Here is a 20,186-nt window from a genome sequence, read left to right as displayed (position 1 = left end):
TAGAACTATACACTACTTTGTATCAGAAATGTTGTAGTTTTTAGCACTTCCATAGCGAGTCTACTGACAGATATAAGTTAGAACTATACACTACTTTGTATCAGAAATTTGGTAGTTTTTAGCACTTCCATAGCGTATTAATGACAGATATAAGTTAGAACTATACACTACTTTGTATTAGAAATGTTGTAGTTTTTATCTTCCATAGCGAGTCTACTTACAGATATAACTTAGAACTGTACGCTACTCTGTATTATAAATGTTGTCATTTTAGCACTTCCATAGCGAGTCTACCGGCAATTATAAGTTAGAACTGTACGCTACTTTGTATTAGAAGTGTTGTAGTTTGTGTTTCCATAGCGAGTCTACTGACAGATGTAAGTTAGAACTGTTGACTACTTTGTATTAAAAATGTTGTAGTTTTTATCTTCCATAACGAGTCTACTAACAGATATAAGTTAGAACTATACACTACTTTGTATTAGAAATGTACTTTTGGCACTTCCATAACGTAGCTACTGACAGATATAAGTAAGACCTATAAACTACTTTGTATTAGAAATATTGTAGTTTTTATCTTCCATAGCGAGTCTACTTAGAGATATAAGTTAGAACTGTACCCTATTCTGTATTAGAAATGTTGTCATTTTAGCACTTCCATAGTGAGTCTACTGACAGATATAAGTTAGAACTATACACTACTTTGTATTAGAAATGTTGTAATTTTTATCTTTCATAGCGAGTCTACTGTACGCTACTTTGTATTAGAAATGTTGTCATTTTAGCACTTCCATTGCGAGTCTACCGGCAATTATAAGTTAGAACTGTACGCTACTTTGTATTAGAAATGTTGTAGTTTGTGTTTCCATAGCGAGTCTACTGACAGATGTGAGTTAGAACTATACACTAATTTTTATTAGAAATGTTGTAGTTTTTAGTACTTCCAACACGAGTCTACTGACAGATATAGTTAGAACTATACACTAATTTTTATTAGAAATGTTGTAGATTTTAGTACTTCCAACACGAGTCTACTGACAGATATAAGTTAGAACTATACACTACTTTGTATTAGAAATGTTGTAGTTTTTAGCACTTCCAACACGAGTCTACTGACAGATATAAGTTAGAACTATACACTACTTTGTATTAGAAATGTTGTAGTTTGTGTTTCCATAGCGAGTCTACTGACAGATATAAGTTAGAACTAAACACTAATTTGTATTAGAAATGTTGTAGTTTTTATCTTCCACTGCAAGTCTACTTACAGATATAAGTTACAACTGTGCGCTACTTTGTATTAGAAATGTTGTAGTTTTTATCTTCCACTGCAAGTCTACTTACAGATATAAGGTACAACTGTACGCTACTTTGTATTAGAAATGTTGTAGTGTGTGTTTCCATAGCGAGTCTACTGACAGATATAAGTTAGAACTATACACTAATTTTTATTGGAAATGTTGTAGTTTTTAGCACTTCCAAAACGAGTCTACTGACAGGTATAAGTTGGAACTAAACATTACTTTGTATTAGAAATGATGTGGTTTTTAGCACTTCCATAGCGAGTCTACTTTAGAACTGCAGACTACTTTGTATTAGAAATGTTGTAGTTTCTATCTTCCATAACGAGTCTACTGACAGATATAAGTTAGAACTATACACTACTTTGTATTAGAAATGTTGTAGTTTTTAACACTTCCATATCGAGTCTACTGACAGATGTAAATTAGAACTATACACTAATTTTTATTAGAAATGTTGTAGTTTTTAGCACTTCCAAAACGAGTCTACTGACAGATATAAGTTGGAACTAAACATTACTTTGTATTAGATATGTTGTGGTTTTTAGCACTTCCATAGCGAGTCTACTTTAGAACTGCAGACTACTTTGTATTAGAAATGTTGTAGTTTCTATCTTCCATAACGAGTCTATTGACAGATATAAGTTAGAACTATCCGCTACTTTGTATCAGAAATTTGGTCATTTTTAGCACTTCCATAGCGTCTCTACTGACAGATATAAGAACTATACACTACATGGTATCAGAAATGTTGTAGTTTTTAGCACTTCCATAGCGAGTCCACTTTAGAACTGTAGACTACTTTGTATTACAAATCTCGTAGTTTTTATCTTCCATAACGAGTCTACTGACAGATATAAGTTAGAACTATACACTACTTTATATTAGAAATGTTGTAGTTTTTAGCACTTCCATAACAAGTCTACTGACAGATACAAGTTAGAATTATATACTACTTTATATAAGAAATGTTGTAGTTTTTAGCACTTCCATAGCGAGTCTACTGACAGATACTGTATATAAGTTAGAACTATGCACTACTTTGTATCAGAAATGTTGTAGTTTTTAGCACTTCCATAGCGAGTCCACTTTAGAACTATAGACTACTTTGTTTTAGAAAGTTGTAGTTTTTAGTGCTTCCAACACAAGTCTACTGACAGATATAAGTTAGAACTATACACTACTTTATATTAGAAAAGTTGTAGTTTTTAGCACTTCCATAACAAGTCTACTGACAGATACAAGTTAGAATTATATACTACTTTATATAAGAAATGTTGTAGTTTTTAGCACTTCCATAGCGAGTCTACTGACAGATACTGTATATAAGTTAGAACTATGCACTACTTTGTATCAGAAATGTTGTAGTTTTTAGCACTTCCAACACGAGTCTACTGACAGATATAAGTTAGAACTATACACTACTTTGTATTAGAAATGTTGTAGTTTTTAGCGCTTCCAACACGAGTCTACTGACAGATATAAGTTAGAACTATACACTACTTTATATTAGAAATGTTGTAGTTTTTAGCACTTCCATAGCGAGTCTACTGACAGATACTGTATATAAGTTAGAACTATGCACTACTTTGTATCAGGAATGTTGTAGTTTTTAGCACTTCCATAGCGAGTCTACTGACAGATATAAGTTAGAACTATACACTACTTTGTATTAGAAATGTTGTAGTTTTTAGCGCTTCCAACACGAGTCTACTGACAGATATAAGTTAGAACTATACACTACTTTATATTAGAAATGTTGTAGTTTTTAGCACTTCCATAGCGAGTCTACTGACAGATACTGTATATAAGTTAGAACTATACACTACTTTGTATCAGAAATGTTGTAGTTTTTAGCACTTCCAACACGAGTCTACTGACAGATATAAGTTAGAACTATACACTACTTTGTATTAGAAATGTTGTAGTTTTTAGCGCTTCCAACACGAGTCTACTGACAGATACAAGTTAGAATTATATACTACTTTATATAAGAAATGTTGTAGTTTTTAGCACTTCCAACACGAGTCTACTGACAGATACTGTATATAAGTTAGAACTATACACTACTTTGTATCAGAGCTGTTGTAGTTTTTAGCACTTCCATAGCGAGTCTACTGACAGATATAAGTTAGAACTATACACTACTTTGTATCAGAAATTTGGTAGTTTTTAGCACTTCCATAGCGTATCTACTGACAGATATAAGTTAGAACTATACACTACTTTGTATTAGAAATGTTGTAGTTTTTATCTTCCATAGCGAGTCTACTTACAGATATAACTTAGAACTGTACGCTACTCTGTATTATAAATGTTGTCATTTTAGCACTTCCATAGCGAGTCTACCGGCAATTATAAGTTAGAACTGTACGCTACTTTGTATTAGAAATGTTGTAGTTTTTTGTTTCCATAGCGAGTCTACTGACAGATGTAAGTTAGAACTGTTGACTACTTTGTATTAAAAATGTTGTAGTTTTTATCTTCCATAACGAGTCTACTAACAGATATAAGTTAGAACTATACACTACTTTGTATTAGAAATGTACTTTTTTTGGCACTTCCATAACGTAGCTACTGACAGATATAAGTAAGACCTATAAACTACTTTGTATTAGAAATATTGTAGTTTTTATCTTCCATAGCGAGTCTACTTACAGATATAAGTTAGAACTGTACCCTACTCTGTATTAGAAATGTTGTCATTTTAGCACTTCCATAGCGAGTCAACTGACAGATACAAGTTAGAACTATACACTACTTTATATTAGAAATGTTGTAGTTTTGGTGCTTCCATAATGTACCTACTGACAGATATAAGTTAGAACTATACACTACTTTGCATTAGAAATATTGTACTTTTTTTGGCACTTCCATAACGCATCTACTGACAGATATAAGTAAGAACTATACACTACTTTATATTAGAAATGTTGTAATTTTTTGGGCACTTCCATAACGTATCTACTGACAGATACACGTTAGAACTATACACTACTTTGTATTAGAAATGTACTTTTTTGGGCACTTCCATAACGTATCTACTGACAGATATAAGTAAGAACTATACACTACTTTGTATTACATATGTTGTAGTTTTTAGCACTTCCATAACGTATCTACTGACAGATATAAGTAAGAACTATACACTACTTTGTATTAAAAACGACAACAGCAGAGGATGCACGTGCATGTACGAGCCAGTCTGCCCCACAACAAGAGGATAGCTAAAACATCGGACTACTACTAAATGAAAATGGCGCACTGACGCAAAGCACTCTGGGTAATTCCCTCCCATAAATAACTAAGACTGAGGTGGAAAGCACACTGCAGGTCTTAGAAGAGGAGAGTAAGCAGCATCTTAAAATCCTGGTGACTGACCTGGGAAGGAACATTCTTGGGTGGTTCTATTCTAATGGAGGGGTCCCACTCTCCTGGCGGCAAGACCGTGACCTGATCCAGGAACTCGTCAATGCCGGCGATCAGATCATTGCGGTCCTTGGCTTTATAGGCCACGTCGTGGAACACCTGGGAGAAAAAAAAATTCCCGGACGGAAGTTTAGTTCCCGCCCCCCAAACGCCGTATTTAAACATCGTACATGCAGTTTTCCTAATCACTCGTCTCCTTCCAGTCCGCAGACTTCCAACAAACGGCCAATGAGCACGCTTCATTTGGCATTAGTCCCGCCTTTTAAAGACACCCACGCACTCTTCTCTCATGAAACGTCTCTCACCCCAAAAGCAGGTAAATACAAACTTTGCAAATCCTTTTTCAGCTTATATTCAACTGAATAGACAGCAAGGACAAGATATTTAACGTTTGGAATTTGATGCCTGCGACGTGTTTTGAAAAAGCTGGCACGAGTGGCAAAAATGACCGAGAAAGTTGAGGAATGCTCACCAAAGACTTATTTGGAACGTCCCACAGGTGAAGGGGCTAATTGGGAACAGGTGGGTGTGCCATGATTGGGTATAAAAGCAGTCGTTCACAAACAAGGACGTGGCGAGGGTCACCATTTTGTCGACAAATGCCTGAGCAAATTGTTTAAGAACAACATTTCTCAACCAGCTATTGCAAGGAATTTAGGGATTTCCTCATCTACGCTCCGTGATATCATCAAAAGGTTCAGAGAATCTGGAGAAATCCCTGCATGTGAGCCATGATGTTACTCACCGTGGATCCCTCAGGCCGTACTGCATCAAAAAGCCGCATCAGTGTGTAAAGGATATCACCACATGGGCTCGGAAAGTCTTCAGAAAACCACCGTCAGTAACTACGGCCGGTCGCTACACCTGTAAGTGCAAATTAAAACTCTACTACGCAAAGCCACGGCCATTTATCAACAACACCCGGAAACGCCGCCGGCTTCCCTGGGCCCCGAGCTCATCTAAGATGGACTGATGCAGAGTGCAAAAGTGTTCCGTGGTCTGACGAGTCCACCTTTTAAATTGTTTTTGGAAACTGTGGACCCAAGAGGGAAATTTTCATCTGGACTGTTCTAGGCACAAAGTTCAAAAGCCAGCATGTGTGATGGTATGGGGGTGTATTAGGGCCCAAGGCATGGGTAACTTACACACCTGTGAAGGCACCATTAAAGCTGAAAGGTTCATACAGCTTTTGGAGCAACACATCCAGGCAACGTTATCATGGACGCCCCTGCTTATTTTAGCAAAACGATGTCAAGCCACGTGTTACAACAGCGTGGCTTGGCATTGTCATAGTCTGTTATTAATTCAATGCATTTTTGCGAAAGTAACAAGTAACTAAATGATTTTTTCAAAGTCATTTTCCCAGCAGTGGCCGTCACTCACCACAGGGATGGAAACATACGTAAAAAAATATCAGCCGTGAATCGCCCCTAAAATGGAAAGTGCCATCCAAAGTGGACGACCACTTGTGTGTCTCACCTTATATGGTCGTTGATGATTCTGAATATGCAAGCTAGGGAAGTTTACAAGTACGCTTAAGCCCACAAAAAGGTTTTAGTTGGAAAAATAACATTATTAGTTGGGGTTTAGATGAGGCTTTATACGAGTCTAATTTGCTTGAACCTATACAACACGAAACTGTGATTATTGTGTTCTTATAGTTCAAAATACATCACATGACCCCCCCTCCAAAATGCAGGTAAAACACGAAACATGAGGAAGGAAACGGCAAACAGGAACAGGAATCAGGAACCAGGGAATAGCGTACAAGAACCGGGGAGAACTGGAGACAGCAAACAATACTCCAGCCCGGACTGGAGGGCGAGGCAGGTCTAAATAGCAGCCGGCTGATTGACAGCAGGTGTGGCCACGTGCCAATGAGCCGCAGGTGAGGGGAAAAAAAGAGCTCAGGGAGGCAAGCAGGAAACTGAACCAAAATAAGAGCGTTGACAGGAAATAAAACACAAACAGAGGGAAAAGTAAAACATAACCAAAACTGTCAGTGACAAGCCTGACAATACATAAAAATCTTTTAACTATGAAATATGAGAGAAGAATATTGAAACACGACTATAACAATGAAAATATTGAAATATCACTATTTAGACATGAGTATTGAAATATCACTAATAAAACATGACTATTTTAATATGACTATTAAGACATGAGTATTGAATCATGACTATTGAAATACGAATATTGAAACATGACTATTGAAACGTGACTATTATAACGTGACTATTGAAATATGACTATTGAAACATGACAATTGAAATATGACTATTGAAATATGACTATTGAAGTGTTTATTGAAATATGACTATTGAAACATGACTATAGAAACATGACGATTGAAATAAGACTATTGAATCATGACTATTGAAATATGACTATTGAAGTGTTTTTTGAAATATGACTATTTTAACATGACTATATAAACATGACTATTGAGATATGACAATTGAAATATCACTATTGAAATATGACTATTGAACTACGACTATAAAAATGTGACTCTTGAAATATGACTATTGAAACATGACTATAGAAATTTGACTATTAAAACATGACCATTGAAAAAAAACTATTAAAATATCACTATTGAAATATGGCTATTGAAATACGACTATTGAAACAGGACTATTGAAATATGACGATTGAAGCATGACTATTGAATCATTACTATTGAAATATGGCTATTGAAATACGACTATTGAAACTTGACTATTGAAACATGACTATTGAAATATGACGATTGAAGCATGACTATCGAATCATTACTATTGAAATATGACTATTGAAATACGACTATTGAATCATGACTATTGAAATATGACAATTGAATTATCACTACTGAACCATGATTAGTGAAATATGACTATTGAAATATGACTATGGAAATATGACTATTGAAACATGACAATTGAATTATCACTATTGAAGCATGACTATTGAAAGATGACTATTGAAGTATGACTATTGAAACATGACTATAGAAACATGACTGTTGAAGTATGACTATAAAAATATGATTATTCAAATATGACTATTGAAACATGACAATTGAAATACGACTATAAAAATATGACTATTGAAATATGACTATTAAAGTATGATTATAAAATAAGACTATTGAAATATGACTATTGAAACATGACTATTGACATAAGACTATAAAAATATGACTATTGAAACATCACTGTTGAAACATGACTATTGAAACATGAGTATTGAAGTATGATTATAAATATACGATTATTGAAATATGACTAGTGAAACATGACAATTGAAATACGACTATAAAAATATGACTATTGAAATAAGACTATTGAAATACAACTATAAAAATATGACTATTGAAAGATGACTATTGAAACATGACTATTGAAGTATGTTTATAAATATACGATTATTGAAACATGACAATTGAAATATGACTATAAAAATATGACTATTAAAATATGACTATTTGAAAATTACTTTTGAAGATGATTATAAAATACGACTATAAAAATATGACTATTGAAAGATGACTATTAAAACATGACTATTGAAATACGACTATTGAAATATGACAATAGAAATATGACTATTGAAAGATGACTATTGAAAGATGACTATTGAAATACGACTATTGAAATATGACAATAGAAATATGACTATTGAAACCTGATGAATGAAAAATGTTTTTGACTCTGGAGTAAAAGATGAGACAAAGTACCACACTCTTGGTAGTGGTATGGTCTTCCCAGAGTGTGGACTGCGTTGACACCGAACTAAATCCTGGACCGGATGACTAATCCTGGACCGGATGACTAATCCTCAACAAAAACTGAATGTGAAGGAGTGCAAAGACGGCAGAAGTTGTCAACGTGGTCTTGAAGCAGCGTCCTTACCTCGTCCGTCATGAGGGTAGCTATGGACCGTCCTATCTCGTGGTACTCGGGCCCTCGTCCAGGTGGTCCCAAGAGAATGAAGAGAAACCTGAGGGCCAATGTGAAGAAACAAAACCGGTTTACAGAGCAGGAATGAAGACCTGATCAGTATTCGGTCACTAACCTTGTGGCGATGGGGACTTCAGCCAGTCCGGAGAAAAGAACTGCTGGTGTGAGTCGGACAAAAGCCACCACCGGTTTGTTGAGAAAGTCCAACTCCCCCACGAGTACGTTGCACGCCTCAGCACCTGGGGGGATCTTCTTCATGAAGTGAAGCTCCGTCTGGAAGTAAAGTACAAGACTTGGACCTGAGTCAACTCAGAAGCCTCCTGACTTGGGTCTTCGACAGGCGGACTGCGGTCCGGACTTGGACTTGAGTCAACACAGAAGCCGGACTGTGGTCCGGACTTGGACCCGAGGAAACTCAGGGGCCTCCTGACTTGGGTCTTCAACAAATGGACTGTGGTCCGGACTTGGATCCGAGTAAACTCAGAGGCCTCCTGACTCGGTTCTTCAATAGGCGGACTGTTGTCCGGACTTGGACCTGAGTCAACTCAGAGGCCTCTTGGGTCTTCAAAAGGCGGACTGTGGTCCGGAGTTGGACCTGAGTCAACACAGAGGCCAGACTGTGGTCTGGATTTTGACCTGAGTCAATTCAGAGGCTTCCTAACTTGGGTCTTCAACAGACGGACTGTGGTGAGTCGACTCTGAGGCCTCCTGACTTGGGTCTTCAACAGGCGGACTGTGATACGAACTTGGACCTGAGTCAACTCTGGGTCTTCAACAGGCGGACTGTGGTCCGGTCTTGGACCTGTGTTGACTCAGAGGTCTCCTGACTTGGGCTTCAATAGGCGGACTGTGGTCCGGACTTGGACCTGAGTCAACACAGAGGCCGGACTGTGGTCCAGACTTTAACCTCAGTCAACTCAGAGGCTTGCTGACTTGGGTCTTTAACAGGCGGACTGTGGTGAGTCGACTCAGAGGCCTCCTGACTTGGGTCTTCAACAGGTGGACTGTGGTCCAGACTTGGACCAGAGTCAACTCAGAGGCCGGACTGTGGTCCAGACTTCAACCTGAGTCAACTCAGAGGCTTGCTGACTTGGGTCTTTAACAGGCGGACTGTGGTGAGTCGACTCAGAGGCCCCCTGACTTGGGTCTTCAACAGGTAGACTGAAGTCCAGACTTGGACCCGAGTAAACTCAGAGGCCTCCTGAATTGGTTGGGTCTTCATCAGGCAGACTGTGGTCCGGACTGTGGTTGGGACTTGGACCAAAGTCAACTCAGAGGCTTCCTGACTTGGGTCTTCATCAGGCAGACTGTGGTCTGGACTTGGACCCCAGTCAACTCAGAGGCCTCCTGATTTGGGACTTCAACAGGCGGACTGTGGTCCGGACGTGGACCTGAGTCAACTCAGAGGCCTCCTGACTTGGGTCTTCATCAGGCAGACTGTGGTCTGGACTTGGACCCCAGTCAACTTAGAGGCCTCTTGATTTGGGACTTCAACAGGAGGACTGTGGTCCGGACTTGGACCTGAGTGAACTCAGAGGCCTCCTGACTTGGGTCTTCAAAAGGCGGACTGTGGTCCGTATTTGGACCTGAGTCAACACAGAGGCCAGGCTGTGGTCTGGATTTGGACCTGAGTCAACTCAGAGGCTTCCTAACTTGGGTCTTCAACAGGCGGACTGTGGTGAGTCGACTCAGAGACCTCCTGACTTGGGTCTTCAACAGGTGGACTGTGGTTCGGACTTCGACCTGTGTCGACTCAGACGCCTCCTGACTTGGGTCTTCAACAGGCGGACTGTGGTCCGGACGTGGACCTGAGTCAACACAGAGCTCGGACTGAGGTCCGAACTTGGACCTGAGTCAACTCAGAAACCTCCTGACTTGGGTCTTCAACAGGCAGACAGTGGTCCGAACTTGGACCTGAGTCAACTCAGAGGCCCCCGGACTTGGGTTTTCAACAGGCGGACCGTGGTTGGGACTGGGACCCGAGTTGACTCAGAGGCCTCCTGACTTGGGTCTTCAACAGGAGGACTGTGGTCCAGATCGGACATATTCCATGCGCAAAATAAACTCTCCACTGAAGAACCATAACTAGACAATGGCTAAGAGGACTGGAACATGTATGGGGGCTCCCCCGGGTATTGAACCCAGAACCTAGCTACTAGTTCATTTAAGAGATGTGACGTTTGCGAACAAATCAAGTCTTTTGAACGGCTCTTTTGAGTGAACTGTTCGCAGTTGTGAACCGTTTTTTTATGCACATGCAGAAAGAAAGAAATTTAGGAAATATTTTTTTTATTTTCTATTTAAAAGTCAAAAAATGTTGTTTTTTTTAATAGAAAATAAAAATAAAATGTGTTTTGTGCTGATGTTCGAAATCCCCATGTCCTTGAACACACCTTGCTTGTGATTGGTGGAGAAAGAGGAAGTGCCGTGCCTGTGTTTTTATTTTAGTTATTTAAGTATTTGTTTATTTTTATTTTCTATTTAAAAAATGTATATAAATATATATATTTATTTTTTTAAATATATGTATATACAAATTAAATAAGACTTAATCTTTCTATTTAAAGAAATATGTATATTTTTATTTTTAAATTAAAAAAAAAAAAAACATACTTAAATAAAACAGACACTTCCTCTTTCTCCACCAATCACAAACAAGGTGTGTTCAGGGACATGGGAAATTCGAGCAACAGCACAAAACACTGTTTATATTAATCATTTATTTAAAAAATATATGTATATATTTTATTTTTTATTTTTAAATGGAAAATTAAAATAAACAAATACTTAAATAACTAAAATAAAAACAATGACATATTTTACATTTTTTAATAAAAAATTTGGGGAAATTTTTGTTGTGTATGTGTGCGTGCGTGCGTGTGTGTGATTCAATTCTTTTGCGTAACGATTCCTTTCAGAAACGCTACATCAACAACATAATTTGAACCTTGACCAAATTTAAAAATTCCCAGATTTCCCAGAATTCCAGGTTTTCCGGGACATTTTTCCCATTCAAAATTAATTGCCCATTTTTTTACACTTCTCTATTTGCACATTTTTCAAACGATTCAAACATTTCCACCTTCAAAATATTCCACTCATCCTGGAAATTCAAACTATCATGTTTTCAAAAAATTTAAAATTCCAGGAATTCCCAGAATTCCAGGTTTTCCGGGACATTTTTCTCATTCAAAATGAATTATCCATTTTTCAAACTACCACAATTCCCCCATTTTTCAACCCATTCTAACCATTCCACCTTCAACACATTCCATTCATCCTGGAAATTCCAAATATCACGTTTTCAAGTTTAAAAAAAATTCCAGGAATTCACAGAATTCTCAGTTTTCCATACCATATGTTGACCCTTTTTCTGTTGACTACTCCTTCCACATTTTCCAACCCACTTCAACCGTTCCAATATCTAATCATTCAACTTAATCAGGAAAAAAAACTTAATTGTTTTTTTGAACTGGAAAAATTCCCGTTTTTCCCGAAATTCCAGGAATTCCATAATACCATTTCTCAATTCAACATGTTACTACTTCAACATTTCTCGACCAATTTGAATAATCCCAACACCAACCATTTCAACTCATTCAAAACATTCACATTTTTTTTTAGCATTTTCCCAAAAATTCCCGAAATTCCCAAAATGTCCATCAAATTCAGATTGGGACATTTTTAAAAGTACCACAACTTCCATGTTTTTTATCCGATTCAAACCGTTCCAACTGCAAACTGTTCAGCCTAATTGGGATTTCCCTTGTAATGTTTCAAAAATTCCCAGATTTCCCAGATTTCCAGGATTTCCGGGACATTTTTCCCATTCAAAATGATTTGACCATTTTTCAAACTTCCCCCATTTCAACATTTTTTAACCGATTCAAACCATTCCACCTTCAACATATTTCACTCATCTTGGACATTACAACTATTACTTTACAAGTTTAAAAAAAATCCAGGAGGTCCCAGAATTCCCAGTCTTCAGAGACATTTTTCCCATTCAAAATGAACGATCCATTTTTCAAACTTCCACAATTAACACATTTTTCAACCCAATCAAACTATTCCACCTTCAACACATTCAATTCATCCTGGACATTCAAACTATCATTTTTATAAGTAACATTTTTTTTCCAGGAATTCCCAGAATTCTCTGTTTTCTAAACCCTATTGTCACCCTTTTTACTGGAGACTACTCCCTCCACCTTTTTCAACACACTTCAACTGTTCCACCGTTAACTCATTCTTCTTAATCAGGACAAACAAATAGTTTTTTTAACTGTAAAAATTCCCGGTTTTCCCGAATTTCCAGGAATTCCGTAATACCATTTCTCAATTCAACATGTTACTATTCAACATTTCTCAAACGCTTTTAGAAAAACTCCTACACCAAACATTTCAACTAATTTCAAATATTCATGTTTTTTTTTTTTTTATTTTTTTTTTAGCATTTTCCAACAAATTCCGAAAATGTCAATGATATTCCCATTGAAAAATATAGGACATTTTTAAAAGACTCCCACATGTTTTATCCGGTTCCAACCGTTCCAACGTCAAAATATTCAGCCTTTTCAGGAATTGTGTGCTCTTCTTCAACAATTAAAAACAAAATTCCCGGATTTCCTCGAATTCTCAGTTTTTTAGGGACATTTTCCACCTTCAAATTGAATTATCCATTTTTCAAACTTCCACAATTCACACATTTTTCAACCGATTCAAAACATTCCACCTTGACACATTCAATTCATCCTGGACATTTAAACTAGAATTTTTCTAAGTTTAAAAAATTTCCGGGAATTCCCAGAATTTTCGGTTTTCCAAACCCTAATGTCAATATTTTTTTCCGGCAACATCTCCTTCCATCTTTTTCAACCCACTTCAACTGTTCTAAAATCAAATCATTCTTCTTAATCAGAAAAAAACAAACTAATTTTTAACTGGAAAAATTCCCGGTTTTCCCGAAATTCCAGGGATTCCGTATTACCATTTTTCAATTCAACATGTTACTACTTCAACACTTCTCGACCGATTTAAAAAATTCCCACACCAATTATTCAAACTCATTCAAAAAATTCACATTTTTTTAAAGATCATTTTCCAACAAATTCCCGCTTTTCACGAAATTACCCAAATTTACATGAAATTCCCATTGATCAGATTGGGACATTTTTAAAAGTACCACAACTCCCACGTTTTGTATCCGATTCCAACCGTTCCAACTTCAAAGTATTCAGCCTGTTCATGAATTGTGTGCTCTTCTTCAACATTTAAAAAAAAAATCCCGGATTTCCTCGAATTCTCAGTTTTTTTAGGGACATTTTCCCCCTTCAAATTGAATAATCCATTTTTCAAACTTCCCCAATTCACACATTTTTCAACCGATTCAAAACATTCCACCTTCAACACTTTCAATTCATCCTGGACATTCAAACTAGAATTTGTCCAAGTTTCGAAAATTTCTGGAAATTCCCAGAATTTTTGCTTTTCCAAACCCTGTCACAATATTTTCCGGCAACTTCTCCTTACCTCTTTTTCGACCCACTTCAACTGTTATAAAATCAAATCATTCTTCTTAATCAGAAAAAAAAAATAAAACAAATTTTTAACTGGAAAAATTCCCGGTTTTCCCGAAATCCCAGGAATTCCATAATACCATTTTTCAATTCAACATGTTACTACTTCAACACTTCTCGACCGATTTAAAACATTTCCACACCAATTATTAAAACTCATTCAAAATATTCAAATTTTTCTTTTAGCATTTTCCAACAAATTCCTGTTTTTCCCGAAATTCATAATTTTACCGAAATTCCCAAGTTTCCAAGAAATTCCCATTGAACAGATTGTAACATTTTTAAAAGTACCACAACGCCCACATTTTTTTGCCGATTCAAACCGTTCCAACTTCAAAATAGTCAGCCTGTTCAGGAATTGTGTGATCTCTTCAAACAATTATACAAAAAAAATTCCAGTATTTCCTAGAAGTCTCAGTTTTTGGGGACATTTTCCCCATTCAAATTGAATTATCCATTTGTCAAACTTCCACAATTCACACATTTTTCAACCGATTCAAAACATTCCACCTTCAACACTTTCAATTCATCCTGGACATTTAAATTAGAATTTTTCCAAGTTTCAATAATTTCCGGGAATTCCCAGAATTTTCGGTTTTCCAAACCCTAATGTCACAATTTTTTCCAGCAACTTCTCCTTCCATCTTTTTCAACCCACTTCAACTGTTATAAAATCAAATCATTCTTCTTAATCAGAAAAAAAAAAAACACATTTTTTACTGGAAAAATTCCCGGTTTTCCCGAAATTCCAGGAATTCCATGATACCATTTTTCAATTCAACATGTTACTACTTCAACACTTCTCGACCGATTCAAAAAAATCCCACACCAATTATTTAAACTCATTCAAAATATTCAAATTTTTCTTTTAGCATTTTCCAACAAATTCCCGTTTCTCCCGAAATTCACGTTTTTCCCGAAATTACCCAGATGTCCATGAAATTCCCATTAAACAGATTGGAACATTTTTAAAAGTACCACAACTCCCACATTTTTTTGCCGATTCAAACCGTTTCAACTTCAAAATAGTCAGCCTGTTCAGGAATTGCGTGATCTCTTCAAACAATTATACAAAAACAATTCTAGGATTTTCTACAAGTCTCAGTTTTTGGGGACATTTTCCGCATTCAAAATGAATTATCAATTTTTCAAACTTCCACAATTCACACATTTTTCAACCGATTCAAAACATTCCACCTTCAACACATTCAATTCATCCTGTAAATTTAAATTAGAATTTTTCCAAGTTTCAATAATTTCCGTGAATTCCCAGAATTTTCGCTTTTCCAAACCCTAATGTCACAATTTTTTCCGGCAACTTCTCCTTCCATCTTTTTCAACCCACTTCAACTGTTATAAAAACAAATCATTCTTCTTAATCAGAAAAAAAAAGATTAAAAACATTTTTTTAACTGGAAAAATTCCCGGTTTTCACGAAATTCCAGGAATTCCGTAATAACATTTTTCAATTCAACATATTACTACTTCAACACTTCTCGGCCGATTTAAAAAATTACCACTCCAATTATTCAAATTCATTCAAAAAAATTCCATTCTTTTTAAAAATCATTTTCCAAAAAATTCCCGCTTTTTACGAAACTACCCAAATTTCCATGAAATTCCCATTGAACAGATTGGGAAATTTTTAAAAGTACCACAACTCCCACATTTTTTATCTGATTCCAACCGTTCCAATTTTAAAGTATTCAGCCTGTTCAGGAATTTTGTGCTCTTCTTCAATAATTAAAAAAAAAAATTCCCGGATTTCCTCGAATTGTCAGTTTTTTTAGGGACATTTTCCCCTTCAAATTGAATTATCCATTTTTCAAACTTCCACAATTCACAATATTTTCAACCGATTATAAACATTCCACCTTCTACACATTCAATTCATCCTGGACATTCAAACTAGAATTTGTCCAAGTTTTGAAAATTTCAGGAAATTCCCAGAATTTTTGCTTTTCCAAACCCTAAAGTCACAATTTTTTCCGGCAACTTCTCCTTCCATTTTTTTCAACCCACTTCAACTATTCTAAAATCAAATCATTCTCCTTAATCAGAAAAAAAAAAAAACAACAAAATTTTAACTGGAAAAATTCCCGCTTTTCACAAAATTCCAGGAATTCCGTAATACCATTTTTCAATTCAACATGTTACTACTTTAACACTTCTCGACCGATTAAAAAAATTCCCACTCCAATTATTCAAATTCATTCAAAAAATTCACATTTAAAAAAAAATCATTTTCCAACAAATTCCCGCTTTTCACGAAACTACCCAAATTTCCATGAAATTCCCATTGAACAGATTGGGAAATTTTTAAAAGTACCACAATTTCCACATTTTTTATCTGATTCCAACCGTTCCAACTTCAAAGTATTCAGCCTGTTCAGGAACTGTGTGCTCTTCTTCAACAATTAAAAAAATATATATTTCCGGATTTCCTCGAATCGTCAGGTTTTTTAGGGACATTTTCCCCCTTCAAATTGAATTATCCATTTTTCAAACTTCCCCAATTCACACATTTTTCATCCGATTCAAACCATTCCACCTTCAACCCATTCCATTCACCCTCGACAATCAACAAATTACCAGGAATTTAAAAAAATTTCTGACACTATTTCCAACGTTTTTTAGTGCGATGACTCCTTTCACATTCGTCAACCCATTTCAAACAGTCCACTGTCAAAAACTTGAAAAAATCCAGGTTTTCCCAAAATTCCAAAACACCATTTCTCAATTAAAAACTGTTCCTACATTTCTTGACCGATTTAAACAATTCCAACACCAACCAATTCAGCTCATTCAAGACATTCCTGCTACTAATCATTTTCAAAAAATTTTCGCTTTTCACAAAATTTCCAGGAAGTTCCCCGTAGAAATCGCTGCTTAGTAGTTCCACTGATAAACACGTGACCACAGACAGGTGTGCAAAGTTGACAAAGTCTTTATGTTTTTGACAATACCCTTCAATACTCACAATCCTCTCTGCTCCACTGTTGAAGACAACAGGTGATTAGATAACTCGTACCACCTGGGCGATCTAATCAGCACTGCCACGCCCCCGTCTGATGGTGCTCTGTCCTCAGCACCCTAGACAGAGGCGGTGACATCCGCTCCTGCAGGCAGTGCGGGCCACACCTCCCTCCACATTCCCATTGAAATGAATGGGATATTATTTTCCAATTCTCACAATTCCCACATTTTTCAACCTACTCAAACCGTTCCAACATCAACACATTCCTCTCATCCTGGACATTCAAACTAACACTTTCCCAAGTTCCAAACCAAATTAGGGTTTTGCTGGAAATTCAAACTCTTTAAACCATTCCAACATTCAAACTACTCTTACATGCATCGTACATTCTGTCAGCATTTCACTTCAATTCCCGCATGGGAGCGTTCACACCTCCTCTAGTTTGTTCCTAGATTCTGATGGCCGAGGCGTACATAGTGGATTAGGATTATAGCGTAAAGGCGCTTCATGATGAAGAGGATGGATATGGTGGATAACCTCTGCCATAAAGACAATTGCATAATGATGTTGTACTTCTTCACACATTGACCCGCACAAAAAGGTCAGTCGTGGGCATTATTCAGGAGGTTTAAATGGGGAGGGTTTTATTTTCTATCAGTCAATGCATGTTGCAACGTATTAGCTTCTCTTAATCCTAATCCCATGCTAAATATATACTGGGAGGACATTCTTTTTTTAAAATGCACCATGTCTGTTCGTCCCTCCGTTGGTTTCAGTGTCTTTCAAACAGGCATACAAAACGAACGAACGAACAAACGAACCATCCGTCCGTCCGTTTCAGTGTATTACGAACAGGAAAACAATATGAACGAACAAACAAACCGTCCGTCTGTCCGTCCATTTGTTTCATCGTATTTCAAAAAGACATACACTACAAACAAACGAACGAACCGTCCGTCCAGTCGTACAAACGAACACATTCAATACGAACGAACGAACAAACGCACACACACACGAACGAACGAACGATGTCTGTTCTTTTTTTTTTGTGTATTTCGAACAGGCATACAATACGAACGAATGAACCGTCCATCCGTTCGTACGAACGAACACATACAATATGAACGAACGAACAAACCGTCCGTCCATCCGTCCGTCCATCCCTCCGTCCGTCGTCTGTTCGTTTGTTTCAGTGTATTACGAACAGGCAAACAATACGAACGAACAAACAAATCGTCCGTCCGTCTATTTGTTCGTTTCATCGTATTTCGAACAGACATACACTACAAACAAACGAACGAACCGTCCGTTCGTACAAACGAACACATACAATACGAACGAACGAACGAATAAACGATCTGTCTGTTCGTTTTTTTCAGTGTATTTCGAAGAGGCATACAATACGAGCAAATGAACCGTCCATCCGTACGTTCGTCCGTTTGTTTCATTGTATTTCGAACAGGCATACAATATAAACAAACGAACCGTCCATCCAGTCGTACAAACTAACACATTCAATACGAAGGAACGAACGAACAAACGCACACAAGCATTAACGAACGAACGATGTCTGTTCTTTTTTTTTTAGTGTATTTCGAACAGGCATACAATACGAACGAATGAACCGTCCATCCGTTCGTACGAACGAACACATACAATATGAACGAACGAACAAACCGTCCGTCCATCCCTCCGTCCGTCCGTCATCTGTTCGTTTGTTTCAGTGTATTACGAACAGGCAAACAATACGAACGAACAAACAAACCTTCCGTCCGTCTATTTGTTCGTTTCATCGTATTTCGAACAGACATAGACTACAAACAAAGAAACGAACGAACCATCCGTTCGTACAAATGAACACATACAATACGAACGAACGAACGAATAAACAATCTGTCTGTTCGTTTTTTTCAGTGTATTTCGAACAGGCATACAATACGAACAAATGAACCGTCCGAACGTTCGTCCGTTCGTTTGTTTCAGTGTATTACGAAAAGGCAAACAATATGAACGAACAAACAAACCGTCCGTATGTCCGTCCATTTGTTCGTTTGTTTCATCATATTTCGAACAGACATACACTACAAACAAACGAACCGTCCGTCCAGTCGTACAAACAAACACATTCAATACGAACGAACGAACAAACGAACAAACAAATGCACGCACGAAAGAAGTCTGTTCTTTTTTTTTTTGTGTATTTCGAACAGGCATACAATACAAAACGAATGAACCGTCCGTCCGTTCGTACGAATGAACACATACAATACGAACGAACGAACGAACAAACGAACGACTAAACGATCTGTCGGTTCGTTTTTTTCAGTGTATTTCGAACAGGCATACAATACGAACAAATGAACCGTCCGTCCGTACGTTCGTTCGTTTGTTTCAGTGTATTACAAACAGGCAAACAATATGAACGAACAAACAAACCGTCCGTGTGTCCGTCCATTTGTTCGTTTGTTTCATCGTATTTCGAACAGACATACACTACAAACGAACGAACCGTCCGTCCAGTCGTACAAACTAACACATTCAATACGAACGAAAGAACGAACAAACGCACACACGAACGAACGAACGAACAATGTCTGTTCATTTTTTTTCGTGTATTTCGAACAGGCATACAATACGAAAAAATGAACCGTCCGTCCGATCATACGAGCGAACACATACAATACGAACGAACGAACGAACAAACCGTCCGTCCATCCCTCCGTCCGTCCGTCGTCTGTTCGTTTGTTTCAGTGTATTACGAACAGACAAACAATACGAACGAACAAACACACCGTCCGTCCGTCTATTTGTTCGTTTCATCATATTTCGAACGGACATACAATACAAACAAACAAACGAACCGTCCGTTCGTACGAACGAACACATACAATACAAACGAACGAACGAATAAACGATCTGTCTGTTTGTTTCAGTGTATTTCGAACAGGCAAACGAT

The 20,186-nt window shown here is 37.1% G+C and overlaps 1 protein-coding gene across 1 annotated transcript in view; it reads right to left on the bottom strand.

Moving 5' to 3' along the window:
• LOC133537714 (sodium-driven chloride bicarbonate exchanger-like) overlaps positions 1-20,186 on the bottom strand; it is a 131,504-nt gene that overhangs the window by 40,067 nt on the left and 71,251 nt on the right. The window contains exons 14-16 of the mRNA XM_061878805.1: positions 8,790-8,947; positions 8,627-8,714; positions 4,683-4,829 (exon numbers count right to left, since the gene is read on the bottom strand). Coding sequence (XP_061734789.1) covers positions 4,683-4,829; positions 8,627-8,714; positions 8,790-8,947 — 393 coding nt within the window. The remainder of the gene's footprint in view (positions 1-4,682; positions 4,830-8,626; positions 8,715-8,789; positions 8,948-20,186) is intronic.

This window comes from Nerophis ophidion, linkage group LG19, assembly GCF_033978795.1.
Source record: "Nerophis ophidion isolate RoL-2023_Sa linkage group LG19, RoL_Noph_v1.0, whole genome shotgun sequence".
Lineage (NCBI taxonomy): Eukaryota > Metazoa > Chordata > Actinopteri > Syngnathiformes > Syngnathidae > Nerophis > Nerophis ophidion.
This window is presented reverse-complemented; position numbering and strand designations above follow the sequence as displayed.